Raw genomic sequence first — 18,102 nt, 5'->3', positions numbered from 1 at the left:
CCTATCCTATCCAAGATAGTATTATCAATCTTCTCATTTTATTCTCAGCAAGAAAGTTAATATTTCTCAAAATGTCAGTTGCTTTAACTGTGAGTGCTGACAGAATCGAGTGCAGCTTGAAGTCAAACCCTTTGCACCTGTTTTACACTGATGAATATGGAAGGTGACAATGAAAATACATTTTTACATTTTTAACACAATCCTTGTATCTTATAACGTTTAACAGTGGACAGCTGCCTCTGTAAACACCTTCGAAAGCTTTGACCTCAAAAACATTTGGACGTCCGGATGGATCAAAATTCTTTTTGTTGAGTTGAAGGGCAGGAAAAGATTAGGTTCTCATCTCATTTTGTTCTGTATACTTTAGATTATTGAGAGATGGGTAAATCAGGTCTACTGCGTATTCATGGATGCTGTTTGAAAATCTGTTTTTCTCATTATACTCGAAGCAATCTATATATTTGTACAAGTGCAGCATTAGTTGAATAAAGGGAACAAAGTACACGGACTGTTTCAGAAAATGTACTGTCAAATATGGCCGCAGAGGATACACAAGATACGTAGGTTTAATATTAATACTAGTATTATAGTAGAATATTAATAGCATGATTTTGTTTATGAGTGCATCAGTTGCTCTCTGCCATTATCTAAAGTGTTGCAGTGTCTGGGTTCCCATTACTGAGGCATGTGCTGTCCTGTTTTTAATCACCACCCCCTGCAGCAGCAAAAGGGCCTCAAACCTGCACTGACCCAGTTCTCCTGACAGACAAGAACACCAACCTGTAATATACACCCAAAATCATTAAATGAGCTGTTTCCACTGTTTCGATGTGAGACTTCTTTAATTTGGAATTCACAAAGAATCCTCAGCAGAAACGTCTAGTAGATGAAGTTTATTTTGAATATAATGACATGTAGGAGCAAAACTGGTTGTGGTAAATTTGTAGTTTTAAATAAGTTGATTCAATTTAAATCACATTAGAAAGAACTGCTGTTAATCAATCAAACATATCAGTATCAATTAAACAAGTTCTTATAACATCTTTAGTCAAAAGAGATAATTTAACCATGATTGTGTCAAAGTTATCTGTTTAATTTGAAACGCCCCGTGCTGCGTTCACTTTTCACAGAACGCACTGCAGCATGAAGGTTTACTTATAAACCACACAATGACCCATAGCAAACAAGCAGATGTAGATTGTTGGTGAACTTCTCAGTCTAATCCATTACAGATTCTGCTGCCAATACTACGAATTAACACTGTGAGGCCAACAGAGTTTCTGTCATCGTATGGAGTTTTTTTGTCATTTCATACATTTTAAAGCAACTTCAAATCTATGATATTGCCTAAAGTAAGACCGGCTCCTTTTATTCATTTTTGTGATTAAGGCCCTAAATAACTGTAATGTAAAAAACAATATACACTCTTTCCAATGTACTGATCACTAAAATGAACCAAACTGAAAAGCTGATTTTTTTCCTGTTGTCTGTTTTCTGTTGTAAAAGAATTAAGCTTTACAGGAAATCCAAAACAAAACTCTGAAGTTTAAAAAGAAACAGAAGGGACTCATTAAAAATCAATTAAAAAAAGCGATACAAAACATATCACGTCAAGTCCAGTCTGAATAGAGATGCTTTTATAATTTACACCCCTTGTGCTGTCTTTTGTAAGTCTAGAAATGAAATACATAAACCATGTGAAACAAACTCAAACACAAACCCTTGTGTGATGTAACTGTTGGTCCATTAATATTACTGTTTATGTGCTGGGGAACAAGCCACAGCCTCCAGATCCACAGAGCAGCATTATCCTCCATGTATACTTGACTGCATAAGACCATTATTTCAGTTCATTGCATGGCCAAACTGTTGGGTCTTAGTTTGAATCCTCAATCCTTCGGAAAACTGCGAGGAAATTCTTCCCTCCATTTCTCTGCACTTTCTTTCCTTCCTCTGTACAGGTACCCAAACGATTTATGATCACATCACCAACCTGTCAAAATAAGATTAAAAACATTAACATTAAAGGGTGTAGCCGCAGATAAGCGCAACTTGATTTTGTGTATTCACAGTGTTCATTGACTTAAAACTCACTATCATTGGAGACTGAGTCTGTTACCCGTGAAAAAAGTTACTGAACTTAAGTTATTTTGTTAAACCCACCATTCTCACTCTCATTCTGTCAATATTGGAAACATGACTAACTTTTTAAAGGAATAGTCCAACATTTTGGGAACTACACATTTGCTTTCTTGCAGAGAGTTAGACAAGATTGCTCCTCATGTCTGTACCGACAGTGGTAACAATCTTCTCATCTAACTATTTGCAACAAAGTTACACGGTTTGTTTGTGTCTGCTTTAACAAAAGGAGTAACACAACATAAGTAGCTAAATGATCTGGTGTGACTTCAAGGTTAATCATAGATCATAATCATCTTATATACGCATGAACATTCCCAAGCTGGTAAAACTGGAGGATTTCTGTTCTTCCATTGTTTCTAACATTGCCTAAATGGAGCATAAGACTAATCGGCTGATTGCTGTAGCTTTGCCTCATATTAAGTATAAAGAAATGAGAGTGATATTATTTAACTACCGTATTTTCCGCACTATAGGGCGCACTGGATTATAAAGCGCACTGTCGTTTTTTGAGAAAATTAAAGGCTTTTAAGTGCGCCTTATAGTGCGGAAAATACGGTAATATAGTGAAAAAGCATTTTGAACTACTCCTTCCAATAATTTCAGATCAGGTGTTCGACCTCTTTTCCTTCAATAAGCAGATGACAAAGGGATGAAAAGCTCCAGATCAACGTACCAGTTCTTCATCGGCGACACGTGTAAACAGTGGATGTTCAGTGAAGTGCTTTACCATCCAGACGTGCACTTCCTCCACATCCGTCATGGTATAAACCAAACCCTGACAGACACAGTGAGGTTATTAACACAGTTAGGGGGAAAAAATACGTTAAACAAGCTTCACTGGTTGCTAAACACACATCCATTTATAGATAAACCTATGGCATTTAGCGAATAAATTGAATACACTTCTGGTTTATTCTGTTTTATTTATCCTGTCCAACATTTCAGAATCATAGTTTATTGGTTTCATCATCTCAGGAGAGCAATAGTCCTTGCTAAAAAAGATAAAAATAACCTACAGACAACACAGAGGTTAATCACCTGTCACTGTAGTTTACTTTGTTGACACTACAGATAACATTACTGGAACAAGGGGATTCTTAGAAAATTCTGCAATGGCACAGATTTCCACACAAGAGCACATCGGCACGTATGGGTTTTGTTTCAGAGAGGAAAGGATGAGGATGAGTGTACCTGCACAGTCATGCTTATCACACTCGTTAACTCAGGTGTAGTCTGATTCAAAAGATGTTCACTTATGAGCAATAGTAAAAAAAACTCCAGTTATTTTTGATGGAGGTTCATTTTGGTATCAAACTGCCTCTACAAATGAACATTTGCTTGACAGCTTCCCCACCCACCAGGACAGTTATGGCTGCATGCCAATGCCAAGGGCCTTTGTAGAGCTGACACACACACACACACACACACACACACACACACACACACACACACACACACACACACACACACACACACACACACACACACACACACACACACACACACACACACACACACACACACACACACACACACACATATATACACACACACACACACACACACACACCAATGTATCAATGCACGCACGCAAGGAAAAACGATAAAGCCAAATATAGTCAAAGCCTTCCTTTGTTCCCAATACCTACATCAGCAATGTGTCTGATTCGAGTGTCTCACTGTTGCTCTGACAGGCAGAACAGGGTGTGTGCAAACGTCAACCAGCTGCAGGCCACACTGGTTGCTCAATTGTATTCCAGTGAATTTGTGGATTTCTGCACACTGCAATGACCTCTTGTTTAACTTTTACTGAAGTTGGGTTTCAGTAAAAGTTAAGTCAATGAATGAAGTCCAATTCTCATTCATTGTGTTTGGGTGGTGGCAAAAGTCTTAGTAGCAGATATTCAAAAACATCTGATAATATTACAATGGGACAATTGTATCTTAAAGAATTAGGCTGGTGATACTACCGGTCATATCTTATTTCTCTGTGCCATAGAGCTGCACTGTTCAAAAATGAATAAAAATACATCAATGTGCTCTCACCGTTACACTCGGCGACCTGTTCATTCATTACGTTGGCAGTATAGGTTAATGTGAGTACACTGTTCTGCTGCCGTAAATACTCCCTACTGCTCCAGATTTGCATTAGTCCGGAGCTGAAAATAGTCCCAAAAAGTTGCACCATTTGCTGCAGTTTAGTGGCATTTTTATAAAAACTACAGCGCCACAACTGTTTTTAGGAAATCATTAAGCATTAAAATGAAACTGCATATTTGAGACCTGTTTTAAATCAATACCAGTGGGAATGAATGGGATTGTGGCTGCATGCCAACCAACAACCGACAGTCTAGTGATGTTGGAAAGCACTAAGAGACGGACACAATGTTATGCTGGCTGTACTCTTTTCATGGCATTTGATGACAATGGAGAAATACCACAAAAGGCAAGTGAGGGTTTCTTTTATGGTATTTCAGCCATTTAAATGGTAAGTTACAACTCAATTTTGAAAAATATCCTGAGTTAACATCTGTGAATCTTTCATTTAAAAAATGATTCAGAGTCAAACATTGTGAAAAACACTCAACGACGATGACCTTAGCTTGAACAACCGCTGCGACTAACAACTATTTTCATGAATCTGTATCAGTCCAAAATGATGTCTAAAAGGTTCTTTCTCAAAGCTCAAGATAACATTTCTAGTTTTGACCAACTAACTGTATGAAACCCAAATGAATTCAATTTAAAATGTTTCATCCTCATCCCAGTAAATGTTGTTGTTGGAATCCGTGCTCAATAAATCAAAAACAATTATAATAATGACTGCAGATACAATTTCGTTTGATTGACAAATTGTTTCAGCACTAGCTGCAACAAGTCTTCGATGTATATACATACCCCGACTCTCAGGGTGTAGGCGTACTCTGCCAACAATGTGGGACTAATAATCCTCCACTTGTGCTTGGTCTTCTTAAAGTGAGGGTCAGGAAAGAGGAAGAACATCTTACTGAGCTGAAAGACAAAAAAGGATCAAAAACCGTAAAGTTAACACAGATAAACTAGAAATACCTGACCGCGCTTGTTTGCATCTTCCAAACAATCAAGTTGCAGTTCACATCCACGTCAGTCATAAATTAATCACTTCATCATTTTATCCTTTTAGACATTTGTGTGAAATTGTCATAATCAGCACATCAATTCTTGAATTATGGTTTTGTGAAGTCACAGCGACTTTTAGCTTCAAGACGATAATCAGTTCTTCAGATTCTAACTTTTTATTTAACATCTATTATTCAAGACGGGTCACAAAAAGTCAAAATGACTTCTGAACCAATGGCTGCAGAGCGATATATCTCCTTTTGAGTCGAAGTGGATGTTTGATCCGGATTAAATGAAATTCCCTCAAGGTGTTCCTAAGATATTGCATTCATGAGAATGGGACAGATGAGAGGTCACAGTGACCTTGACCTTTGACCCCCAGAATCAAATCAGTTCACCCTTGAGTTCATAGGATGTTTGTGCCAAATTTTAGGAAAATCCCTCGCGGCGTTCCTGAGATTTTCAATTCATGTGAACGAGCCGGTGCACGTACGAACGTACAGACAACCCAAAAACATAACGCCTCCTGCCAGGCTGTGGCTGCTGCAGGGGCATGGACTGCTTTATTATGAACTCAAATCATTACTTGGTGTCATTACCACACAAGATCAAATAGAATGTTTCATTTTTATCCAAAAAAATAAATGCACTCATTGTTATGCTTTGTGGTTGGTTTTTTTAAACGCTGCTGACTGCGCAACTGGAATTTCCCTTCTTGAATTTTATCTCCCCTCACTCTTTGACAAGTGCACAAGTGAAGATTGCGTTGATATCAGTCTGGCTGATACATAAAAAAACAATTCCAGTAACTTTTCATTAGTTAAAATAAATAATGTCAGGTACAGACAGAAAGACGTGGGGATAATCACCAGGGACTGCTGAAGCCTCAGGGCTGCTTTGGTGATAATGGTAGATGGAAAAACAGTTTTGGCTACAGAACATACAAAGAAGAGGGGGTGAAAAAAAGTATTTCATGTCTTTAGAATATGCTGTGTCATCACTCGAAACACATCAAGCATGTGAGAAAGATTGGGACTAGATTCTGAACACTAGTCCAGGTGGTCGTCTGGTGGTTTACTTCTACGTCTGTTTTGTTCTAATCACAAACGAGGAAGATGATAATACTAATACAAGCTGCAGCTAGAAACATGTTCAACCCTGGTGAATTACTGAGAGTCAAGAGATGCAAGTCATGAATGAGCTGAAGGGAGTGTCACTGCTAAATAAAGCGCCTTGATGCAAAACCAAGACAAACTTTAAACTCTCAGAAACATATCCAATCTCATCTTGGCAAAAGGCCTTAACTCAGGCTATAGAAATAAGTGTCTTTATCTTAAATTACCTGACATAGCACATCGAAATAATAATATTAAATGTAATCAATTTGTGTGTTTTACTAAACATCTATACAACTTATATTACATCAATGTGTCAATTAGCAATTACTCTCCTATGTTCATTTCTCAGTTTATACCCGCTCGGGCCATTTGAAGTGAAGTTTTTTAACCGAGGGTACCTAAATATGCCCTGGTACACTAAGCCCACACTGCATAATCTAATGCGACTTTCAACAAGTCATAGATTACCGCGGCTAATTGGAACGGATAAATGGCGTCTTGCACTGCTCTATACTCAGCTGCCTTGCGTGTCAGTCAAGGACCCCATTGTTGTGAAATCCTAGATTTAATGAGCAATCCATGATAATTATAATTAAGCCTTTATTAGTCCCACAATGGGGAAATTATTTCTCTGCATTTAACCATCCCAGAGGAGCAGTGGGCTGCAATGAAGCGCCCGGGGAGCAACTTGGGGTTAGGTGTCTTGCTCAAGGACACCTCGGCATGTTGCCGGTAGAGGGGTTTGAACCACCAACGGTTACGGGACAAGCGCTCTACCTCATGTGCCACAGCCGCCCCATATTCATTGAGTCCATATGTTGAGCATGTTGTTAGAAATGTGGATATTTTTGTTACCTTGGCAGCGCCGGAAGAGAATGTTATAAGAGGCCACGCTGGATACGCTGTTGTAGAACCGCACGTCTTTTGCTTATGAGCTCCAATTCAGCTAACTATTTGCAACAGAGTTACACGGTTTGTTTGCGTCTGCTTTAACAAAAGGAGTAACACAACATAAGTGGCTAAATTATCTGGTGTGACTTCAAGGTTAATCATAGATCATAATCATCTTAGAATAACGCATGAACATTCCCAAGCTGGTAAAACTGGAGGATTTTTCTATATACAGCGTTGATCCACTGAGTTTACAAAATATGCACCTCCAGTTGTATGCAGCCATGCAGTTTGTTGAGATGAGCCGGTATACTGTTTTTACTATATAACGTGGGCATACATTCTGATGGCAACAATACTGCCAATAATTCCAATACCTACATCTATAACTTAATTACTTAATTCACAACAGTCGGTGTGCAACCCGGTCTTAATCCTAACTCGTCAAATACCACAATTTGTCAGTGCCCCTCGGCATCTGATACCAATGCTCCTCGCTTTCAACTAACTCCCATGTAAACCCGCCCTTGTCATCTTAGACATCAAACCAAAGGATACGGGAAACAAAGATCTGTATGATATTTTTGTAATTTGTAAGTTAAAACTCTTTTCATACACACTTGGGCTGAAAATAATGCTTTTGATTTGGGAAAGAGCCGTGACTGGATGTTGTCAGGGAGTGCTCAGTAGTGGATCAAACATCAAAGCATCTAATCGATAGCAATTAACTCTCCGTCTGTTGTGTCCTCACACAGAGGCAGACACACAGGTGCAGGCCTACCTGTCCTTTAGAGAAGAAGTTGGGGAGATACTTCATAGCGTTGCTGCGAATGCAGGCGATGTTCTGATAGCGTCCTGATTCCGAGGCACGCAGGGATCGGATACGATCCTGAACATAATCAGACACTTTCACTCGGATCTCCAGGCCCAGGATTAGCTTGTCTGGAAAAAGTGTCGATAACTCCACTGAGTGAAGGTTAAGACACACAGAGATGAGAGAAAGGGACATGAGGTCAATAGAGAGCAAAACTGTGATCTGTGAAAACTGTTTGTGGTCAGAAGAGCAAACATAACTACCTAAAAGCCCCCCATATCCACATCCAATGTCAGCAAACTCAACTCGGGCGGTCTCTTTCTCAGATATGTTGCCAGTGAAGAAGTCTTCATACAGTTCGGACCAGTTCATCTCCTCAGGACACACAGGACTGAGGAGGAAAGAGCAGCTTTTCAACTGAACCATTTTGTCAATAAGAAACATCAGAACAGCTGACTGAAGTCTGTGGATCATCATCAGTAACAGAGACAGGTGTTCTGAAAGGTGATGGTACGGATAACTTGTTAAATATAGCATTTCCTGGTGTTTGCAACTACTTTACATTATATTGTGGTGAAAATACTAATCTCAGATAAATATCTCAAATCATATGCAACTAAAAACAGAACTTTTGCTACATACCACCAGACTTAAATGAGCAGCTACTTGACTTTCTAATGCATTGGTAGGAGCACACAGTAGGGACTGACTGTTACACTGTTACACTGTGTGTAATGTAATGTAATGTAATGTAATGTGTGGAGCATTAAACACATGGTCATTAGACACATGGTCATTAGACACATGGTCCATATATACCACTCACTAGTCAAAGGTGTGGTAAGCCATCGGGTTAGAATGGGCTCGCTGTCTGTAGAAACGTTTCTGCGGCATTGACGACGTCATGTTGTAATAAACTGAGACGTCAGTCCCGAAAATATTATTAAACTTAATTATTAAACAAACGTATTCGAGTCCAAGTAAGTCACGTTGGTTTCTGGATAGTTCACCACACCGGTTATGAGTCGCAGCGATGTGACGTCATCCGCAGGCGTCGCTTCGTGGGTTGCCAGGTTCGTTGTATTGTTTACATCCTGGATGAGAGTGGTTGGCTTCTAAGCAGCCACTGGTTCTACATTTACATTCTACTGAGGTTAAACTATCACCACGTTCCCCTGAAGCTGCAAAAACAGTTAAAAAAACAAAAAGTTGTGTACTTACTAAATGTCTCTGTCCTTATATTATATTATCTATTGGCACATCTATGAGTCACATAGCATAACAGGTCAGTTCAATAGTAAATGTTCATTCTCAGATTGTTAAATTTGAGTGTAAAGACAATGGAGCCGCTGTGGGAATAACTTACAGGTGTACTGTTTTAATTCAGTCTGGTAAGGGGCCATTGCATGGGTGGAATATGTAAAAACAACAAAAAACTAACTTATTCTACATGGCAAAATATACTTAAAATGACCAACGTGTTGTGACCAGGTTTAATTCCACTTATAGTAGTAGTAGTAAAGACCTCAGGAGGTTAAATGATCAAACATTTAACAAGAAAAAAAATATGTGATAAGACAAATATTTTTGAGTCGCTTCATGTTTCTTACGCTCATCATTTTGCAGCCCCCTCTGGGGTCATGACCCCCAGGCTGGGAACACTATAGGTGGTCAAGATTAATTGAACAATGTTCACTACTATATGTGGTATGATTGATAAGGGGAAATTGTATCCCCAAAGATCACCAAATGTTTAGCTCTCTTAATCTGCAAAGTAAAATTGTATCCATTAGCCTAGCGAATAGGCCTACATAATATGCCTCTTAGAACAGAAGTGTAACATAAAGAAGAATTTAAACAGTCAAGTGAAAAACAAGTATCAATTTCAGTATAATAAACACTGATGCTGTGCAATTAATCTATATGTATGCATTATTTACATAGGCTACTTTAAGTTGAAAGTCCACATTATTTTTGAACAGATGCAGATGGATTTTATTATGTCGTACTAATTATAACATTTAATTAGTATTGTTGTTGATAGTAATATAATTGTTGATAGGTTGTACTGGGGAGACATTCCAGAGAGCTAATTTGTGTGTTTTACTATGTTGCTGTTGATAAAATGTTTCCAATAAAAACTGTAGCCCATCCACAGTCAAACATCACGGATGCAGAGTTCAGTGAACATAGATAATATTAAGTATATAAGTGAAGGACTTCCTGAAGCCACTCAGTGGTCATGTTTAGCTATTTCTCACTTTCATAATCTTCACTGTGTTGTCTTTTAAATGGAAATGCTGCAGTTCCCTCTGGGTGTCCTCTGAGTCAGTCTTAATAATCTTCTCACTTCACTCTGTCATGAAGGTGGTGACACATTATTGTCCTCTCCTGCTGGAAGGCTTCACAAGAGACTTGTTTTTTGTTCATAGGTGCACAGATGTCTGTCTGCTGTAAACTGAGCTCGATCTCTTTGTCTTTCTCTGTCCTTGTCAATGTGAATATATTTCACCCAAGCCTCTCCCAGATTTTTAAGAAACCTTCTTTATTTGCTTGTTGACAATGACAAGAGACAACAGACAGATTTTGCCTAAAATAATCTGATATTTGTAAAAATCCAACAGCAAAATCCAATCTGCATATACAAATTTGTTTTCAAGCTAAATTTGCTAAGATCCATCTTGTTGCCTAAGCATGAGATACAACAAAAAACACAGTTCCACTTTAAGATCAACAAAGTCTTTATTACAAAACACTCATTTTAATTTAAGGGTATAATATTTTAGGCAATTGTGTCTTGTTTTACTGGGCTTTTCAATATTTGATCCATCGATGTGGACCTTCAGGAATATGTTGAATAAATTAGGGGAGCTGGGGTCATTGTTTAGGTCACATGAGTAGTAAGTAAAATCCAAATCTTACTTAATGACAATCATTTTATTTTTTCTTTAAAAAGCAAAACATAAAAAAACATTTCAATGACATTGGTTATCGTGGTAAAAAAAAAAAGTTAATAGCTTTAAGAATCAAAGCTTTTTCTTTTTCAAAATGTATGAATTTTTTCTTATTTGTCTTGTCTTTAAAGTCTCAGATAAAACTGTATTCTTCTCCCTCTGCTCGGAAATCTCTTTTTGTCCACTTTGAACTAAGGGAGATCCTGCGAGCAAAATTTGAGACTAGAAGTAGATGGCAGTGTTTATGTGGTAGAATGGGATTTTTTTAAATATTAAATCCCAATCAACACTTTGTTCTCCTCCTCAAACATCGGAGCATTTTAGCCTGTACGACCCAGCCTCATACAGTGGTCACCCTCATGACCACCTCATGGTTGGCTCTGCGCAGACTGTTGGGTCTTAACTGGCTGAGGATGTGCAAAATGGTATAGCCACAGTGGTGGTTGAGAATAGTCCTGACATGTCGACTTGCCCTCCGTCCGCTGTCCGAGTTCCTCTCAACACGTACTTTACTGCTGGAACTGATGGGGTCACCTAAGTCCTTGGCTTTCTCATAATTCAGCACTTTCCACTGCTGGTTCACCGCCTGCCAGCGCTTAAAGATCCGGTAAACAGATGATCCTTCATGGATTATAAGGCCTGGGCATAAAGGACAAAGGGTGGGGGAGGTTGGGGGCACATATTAGAGGGTTACATATAGACAAGCAATTGTTTGTTCAATGAGAATCAGGAGGTACCAAAAGGTACAGAGCTACACATTCTCAAAAATAAAAAGATTAATATATTCTAGACTTGTTTGTGGGTATTTTGGACTGATGTTTGGTTAGAAACACATGTCGATGAAAATCACTTAAAGGAAAAACAAAAAAGAAGCAGCAACAGAATGCAACAAATTTACTCAAGCATCCCAAATGTTATTTTATTTGTTGTGCACTTAGAATAAACAAATAGCACATAGATGCATTCAGAATTACTGCATTGTAGGTGTAAACTATCTCCATTGTGCTTTGCAGTCAGCCACTGAGTTATACACACAAAGTAAGAGATGATGATAACAGCATCTATGGGATGCATTGCCATGAAACTTTGTACAGACATTCATGGTTTCCAGAGGATGTATCCTACTCACTTCATGATCACCTGACTTTTTATAGCACCACCAACAAGGCGACATTTTTGGCTCTTTAGCAAACTGTCTTAATAACTGTTAAATAGATTTACCTTAATTTTGGTAAACAGCTCCAAAATGCCCAGGATGAATAGTTGATCGACTGACTTTTCCTCTGGTACTGCCATGAGGTTCAAATTTGGGCTTTTGAGTGAATTGTCTACTGTTTGATGGGTTGCCATGAAATTTGGTTACCCCTCTGAATTCTTATAACTTTAGTGATCCACTAAGTTTTCATTTTGCCATAATTTATCTTTGTCAGATGCTTTGGTCTATAACCAAATACCTGCTAAACCAATAAAACTGAAAGCATACATGCTGTATAAACCTGCTTCACATGTGAGCATGGTAGGCATTTTAGCATGCTGCAGCCACAGAGCCGCCCACTAGCATGACTGTAGACTTTCAGTCTTGTTAATAAGGCTGGTTAATTAAAAGCCTAATTGGTAAAGCTTTATTTAGGGGTCTCTAACTTTTTAAGTAAATATTTTCAAGTAAATATTAATGTATTACTCATTTATTGGAAATGTTTGATTGTGTGCATGCCTGTAGACAAATTGCCCATTTTTTCTTACTCAGCTGACCTGATGTGCACTGATTAAAATACACTCCATACAGCAACTAATTGGAATTAATTATGTGAAGTATACCATAAGTATATCATTTAACACTTTCTCCAGATTCCTGATATAAAGTACCAGATTAGATAGTTCATTATTATGGATGTGAATATCCACATCAACCACTTGTGAAATAACACAGCCTCAGTATGTCTTACCTATACAAACTATGTCCATGAAGCCATACATGCCGTAGCATATCTGGAAGAGAAGGTCTTGCCGTTGCCATTTGGCTGAAGGGCTGAGAGAGGACCACACCAACCAGGAGATACTGGCGATGAGGAACAAAGAGCCCAAGATGATGGCTGCAATCTGCACCTTCTCAATGACAGTCAGAGAGATGGCCTGCCACTAGAACAGACACGGAAAAAGGACTGAAACTTTGAACTTTAGATGTCAATTACAATACCCTTCTTTAGTATGAGATAAACTGTAATAGTACAGGGGTTGTCTCAGTTTCAGACATTATTTGACAATGTAGGTTTAGATTGCTTATGACTGACTTCTCTGAGACCAACGCTTGATTCCCCTATTTCACTCTGGGTTTCTGCGTGTGAAGCACTACGCCTTTATATTGATGTAACCACAGTGCTTTGCATTCACCAATGTGCTATAGAATAACAGCCTCACTGAGCCGCTGCTGCTCAGGCTTTAACACAGATAATAAACCCCTATATTTAAGTAAATTAGAGAATTCCTGAATGAATTAAACCCTTTCACTAATACTATCACACAAATTATTTTAAAATACTATAGTGTTCATTCAGAGATGCAGGGATTGTAGCAAGACAAGCATCTGAAGGAAACAAGCATTTGGTCTGATTGTATCTCTGCTCCAACATTCAGAAGCTGACAACATTTGGTGATTCTGTCTGCTTGTCTACTCTCTGTGTGCCACAAACTTTGGAAATGTGCTGTGTCTTCCTGTAAGTCCTCATCACTTTCTTCTTCTCCATTTGTCAGTAAAACAAAACCAAAAAACTGTATAAATAGCTCTGTGAAAATGTAGATACTGGCTCTTTACATGCTTCCTGTTGACTGGACAAAATCCGTCCAGAATGCCTTTGTGAAGTTGGTGATGTAAGCACTGTATGCGATTACATTCACCTTCTGATCAATGACCTTTAATATGATAACTGCCAATCACTCACTCAAATTTGGCAACGTAAAGTTTGCACATGGCTTTCTGCCATGTAGCTAGGCAGTCTAATGTCAATGACTTAATTCATATCGCTCCTTTAAATGTTTCTACCCAAGTTAAAATGTTTACACATTAAAGAAAAAGAGAGAGAGAGAGAGAGAGAGAGAGAGAGAGAGAGAGAGAGAGAGAGAGAGAGAGAGAGAGAGAGAGAGAGAGAGAGAGAGAGAGAGAGCTGGTGGCTGTACCTGAAGTGGGTCATTGGTGCTGATGGCCAGGACCTGGTACTTGAAGTAGCAGATCTCACAGCTCCAGGAGCCTCTCTCACTGATCCAGCGGATGAGGCAGGCCTGGTGAGAACAACGCACAGAGCCAGCACACCGGCAAGGGCTCAACAGCTCCCCCTGCAGGACGAAACGAGCAGCTGCATTCAGAAAGCTGTTATTGAATCTGCCTGTTACAAGATCTGACAGTAAAAAAACTAGATGAAGATCTTTGTAACAAATAGAACAACTTTCCTCCTCAGCCCTGTTCATGTTACTGTCACATTTTATCTACTGAAGATACAGTGGTGATGTATTCAGTGTTGTTGCTGTTATAAAGCTGGAAAAGGGATTACAAAAGATAAAAGCCTGGAGCTTTACCAACAGATACGATCAATATAAAATAACACTGTATGTCTGCACATAGAATAATAAGTTTAGGTAAGTAAGATATAGAAAACATAATACTGTTTTGATGGTTTATGACATCATTGCATTGTAGCTTGTATTTTCTTAGTGTTATATGTTATGTTACATATATTGGGTTGAGGTTGATATTAGTATGTTTGTCACCAATGATGTTTTGGGGTATTTGTCAGAGAGAGAAAGGGTTTCAAAATGACATTAAACACTACGTTATAATGATAAAATACAAATCATTTGTACAATTCAATTTAATTATCACCTACAATAGGTGCAGCTTTCTTTTAACCCTTTCTTGTCACTTTAAGATTATTTGCCATTAAAGCTTTGATGTCTGCACAGTAACTCCCATGAATCCTTTCAGGATAACACTCTTGTGCCTCTCAGGTTTTTGTATATTTTATCAGGTTTCTGTTGAGTTCCTGCTTCTTCCTAGGTTTGTTAAATCTATATATTTTGGTGTTTTAGGTCTACAGTGGCTCTGGTTTTGTAACAGTTAAACTATAGTTAAAGCTATCTCATCTCACATCTACAATACAAAGGTCCGGGAAGGTTTTTTGACTCTTTAGATTCTCTGCCATTCATATATATATATTCATATTCATATTCATATATTAATATATTCATATATATATATACGTATATATATATATTCATATTTTCGTATGCATTATTCTGTTTCAGCAGTTGATCTTCCATTTAATTATGATTATAGGGAATATAAGCAACGGTGCCTAATTGTTAAGAAATGTTTTGAAACGTGGTTGAAATGTTCAGAGGATATCATCTAATCAGAAGTCAAAAACTTGAATCAAAATGTAGTAAATAGAGAGTTTACAGAATACTGATTTAGAGACATTTCACTATGTGCAGCTTAATGCATTCATGGATACAGTTTGCTTCTCTCGTGTCACTTTCACGTATCCTCAAAAGAAATCACAGGACATCTGGAGCAGGACTTTGCTGTCAGTGTGAGACTCCCTAAGGCCCTCGGACTGACAACACTCTCCCACGTCTCACTTTATTTTCTGTCTGACTCCAGGTAATGTGCTAGGTCTTTAATTAGTTGGATATCTGGAGGGGAAACAAAAACTTTCTGAGACCTCTAGCAAAATCTGTCTCTTTGGCTGATGTCATCCTCCATTGCTTGGATGCCACGTCTCAGACTTTTAAAAAACCTTTTTACTTTCTGTGCATCCAGCAACTCAGCTCTCTTCATGTGAGGGGAAGACACTAGCCTAAAGCAATGATCCCTGTATTAATGGTTCCTACTGAAGAGTCCTTTAGCAAATTATTGAACTTGTACTGCCTCCCTCACTCAAATCCCTTGGAGTAATAATCAGTATAAATGTCCTTTATGTTGAGGAATCATTCTCTGAAATCTTTCTTCATTGCTTTTTAAAAAATGGTCTAATTGTGTGCATCAGATGCTGAATATATTACTGTGAGAACTTCACTTTTCCCCTGAAGATATAAGCTCCTCCTGCGTTCTCCAGCCTAAGTGATGCCCTTCGTCTGCCTGCTGCTATTTTCAGACCACTTTTGATAGAGTTATTCCTTTTTTAGTCTTACTCATTCTGGATTTCTTAAGTAGCAGCCTTGATACACCTCCAAGTATTTGAAACAGTTTGGTGTTGATGTGAAATTAGTTTTTAAAACTGAATTTGTTCACACAACTGCCAGTTTACTTGTTTTGAGGACCACTAATCAGCATGTGAAAAGAGTGATGTTTAAGATAAGTATAAGGCCTTCTGTGGATCTTCAGATCTGAGAAAATAACCCTGATGATGTCATAGTGAAGTCATCTGGGTAATCTCAGTCTGAGCTAGAAGAATATACATTTATAACAAACTGACATGGACAAAGACATTACAAAACATATACAATTGAGTTGCATTATGGTAAAAGTTGGATCTTATTCTTAGCTTGACTCACATAGGTAACAAAAGTCAGGATGGCTTGTCCTATGTTTCTTACATTTTTATGATAAAAGGTTTACTTGGCACCAAGCTGTTGATTAGATAGGCCTAGAATGTACGAATATTTTGCAAAAAAATGTTTCCTGAACAAAAAACTAACTTTAAATTTTCACTTTCACGGATTCACGTATTCTAGTATTTCATTTAACTGTAGCAGACATTTCTATGGATTGTTGAGCTCAAACAACAGTAGAGAAAGTGAACATCTGACCTGCAGATGAGCACCACGTGGTTTGAGCCCCCATGAACCAGCAAGGTTCCCATTGAAACCTAGATGTTTGCTCATGGGCACCAGGGCAGCCACAGTAATAACTCCATCATTCAGCCTAACTGTACCTTCTCCGGGCCCTGGAAGCAGATCCGGCACTGCGGGGATCGCATCCCGCTGTCCGAGAGACTCGGGAGAGAAGCGGAGTCAGAACCTCCTCCATCGGGTTTGTGTTCTCCTGGTTCCTCCAGATCCAGGCTGCGGGGTCTGGACTCAGAGCCGTAATATTCCTCCTGCTCGTCCCGGTGAGAGCAGCTGAACCAGCCACAGCCTCGCACCCGGGTCTGCGTGTCCGGGTCCGTCCCCGTCCTCCTGCTGGATCCACAGTGCATCAGAACCACTTTGAGTTCATTGAAAAGCATCCGGATGCGATACTTAAACATTCTGCAGCAGCTTTACTTCAGAGGCACAACTGCTCTGAGAGACAGTCCATCCTCCAGCCTGACTGGTCCATCATACACTGATAACAGCATCACTGGTATTACTGGGAGGCCTGGTGTTATTAATGCTATGGCATCCACACCATGTGATTCTAGCAGGCAATTTAGATCCTATTAAATAAAACACAGATCATATGCTGTTATCCATCCCATTAGGCCACATAGCTCTGTGCAGGTCCTGTTGTTATAGCATGTGCACCGCCACCCAGCCAATAGGGAAGCATCGTTTCTCAGGGATGGAGCCAGAGAGAAGTCAGAAGGTCCAACATCATTCTGCTCATCAGAACCCAGTGGTCCTCCTGTTCATCAGAACCCAGTGGTCCTCCTGTTCATCAGAACCCAGTGGTCCTCCTGCTCATCAGAACCCAGTGGTCCTCCTGTCCATCAGAACCCAGTGGTCCTCCTGCTCATCAGAACCCAGTGGTCCTCCTGTTCATCAGAACCCAGTGGTCCTCCTGCTCATCAGAACCCAGTGGTCCTCCTGTCCATCAGAACCCAGTGGTCCTCCTGCTCATCAGAACCCAGTGGTCCTCCTGTCCATCAGAACCCAGTGGTCCTCCTGTTCATCAGAACCCAGTGGTCCTCCTGCTCATCAGAACCCAGTGGTCCTCCTGTTCATCAGAACCCAGTGGTCCTCCTGTCCATCAGAACCCAGTGGTCCTCCTGTTGGAGTCTCTTCCTCTGCAGGCGGAACAGCAGCGATGGTGTCTGAGGGGGGTTGATATTAAATCCTATTAACAACTAAGTCAAAGCCGATTTATATTTGAGTTTCTGTATTTACCTCC

At 39.3% G+C, this 18,102-nt stretch overlaps 2 protein-coding genes across 2 annotated transcripts; both read right to left on the bottom strand.

Annotated features, from left to right (window-relative positions):
• Nucleotides 1-1,487: 1,487 nt before the first annotated feature.
• On the bottom strand, nucleotides 1,488-9,138 carry mettl1 (methyltransferase 1, tRNA methylguanosine). Its single transcript, XM_054617186.1, has 6 exons — nucleotides 8,891-9,138; nucleotides 8,328-8,455; nucleotides 8,032-8,216; nucleotides 5,041-5,154; nucleotides 2,816-2,917; nucleotides 1,488-1,993 (listed from the first exon to the last, which is right to left on the bottom strand). Exons 1-6 carry the CDS (start codon nucleotides 8,968-8,970, stop codon nucleotides 1,877-1,879), a joined length of 726 nt encoding a protein of 241 aa, XP_054473161.1. The 5' UTR covers nucleotides 8,971-9,138; the 3' UTR covers nucleotides 1,488-1,876.
• A 1,730-nt stretch (nucleotides 9,139-10,868) lies between these two features.
• Nucleotides 10,869-17,260, bottom strand: LOC129106257 (E3 ubiquitin-protein ligase MARCHF9-like). Its single transcript, XM_054617635.1, has 4 exons — nucleotides 16,946-17,260; nucleotides 14,193-14,348; nucleotides 12,965-13,157; nucleotides 10,869-11,657 (listed from the first exon to the last, which is right to left on the bottom strand). Exons 1-4 carry the CDS (start codon nucleotides 17,258-17,260, stop codon nucleotides 11,359-11,361), a joined length of 963 nt encoding a protein of 320 aa, XP_054473610.1. The 3' UTR covers nucleotides 10,869-11,358.
• Nucleotides 17,261-18,102: the final 842 nt, after the last annotated feature.

Source organism: Anoplopoma fimbria, chromosome 17 (genome assembly GCF_027596085.1).
Source record: "Anoplopoma fimbria isolate UVic2021 breed Golden Eagle Sablefish chromosome 17, Afim_UVic_2022, whole genome shotgun sequence".
NCBI lineage: Eukaryota > Metazoa > Chordata > Actinopteri > Perciformes > Anoplopomatidae > Anoplopoma > Anoplopoma fimbria.
Note: the sequence above shows the minus strand (reverse complement) of the source record. Positions and strands in the feature narration are given on the sequence as shown.

What these genes read in the sequence shown, in the direction of transcription:
- mettl1 (XM_054617186.1), bottom strand. Translation starts at nt 8,970, where the DNA reads ATGACGTCGTCAATGCCGCAGAAACGTTTCTACAGACAGCGAGCCCAT. An exon ending in TGGATATGGGGGGCTTTTAG is followed by an intron (nt 8,217 to 8,327) that starts GTAGTTATGTTT and finishes ACCTTCACTCAG; the next exon opens with TGGAGTTATCGACACTTTTT. An exon ending in CCTACACCCTGAGAGTCGGG is followed by an intron (nt 2,918 to 5,040) that starts GTATGTATATAC and finishes TGTGTCTGTCAG; the next exon opens with GGTTTGGTTTATACCATGAC.
- LOC129106257 (XM_054617635.1), bottom strand. Translation starts at nt 17,260, where the DNA reads ATGTTTAAGTATCGCATCCGGATGCTTTTCAATGAACTCAAAGTGGTT. An exon ending in GCACCAATGACCCACTTCAG is followed by an intron (nt 13,158 to 14,192) that starts GTACAGCCACCA and finishes TGTCTGTTCTAG; the next exon opens with TGGCAGGCCATCTCTCTGAC. An exon ending in CATGGACATAGTTTGTATAG is followed by an intron (nt 11,658 to 12,964) that starts GTAAGACATACT and finishes CTTTATGCCCAG; the next exon opens with GCCTTATAATCCATGAAGGA.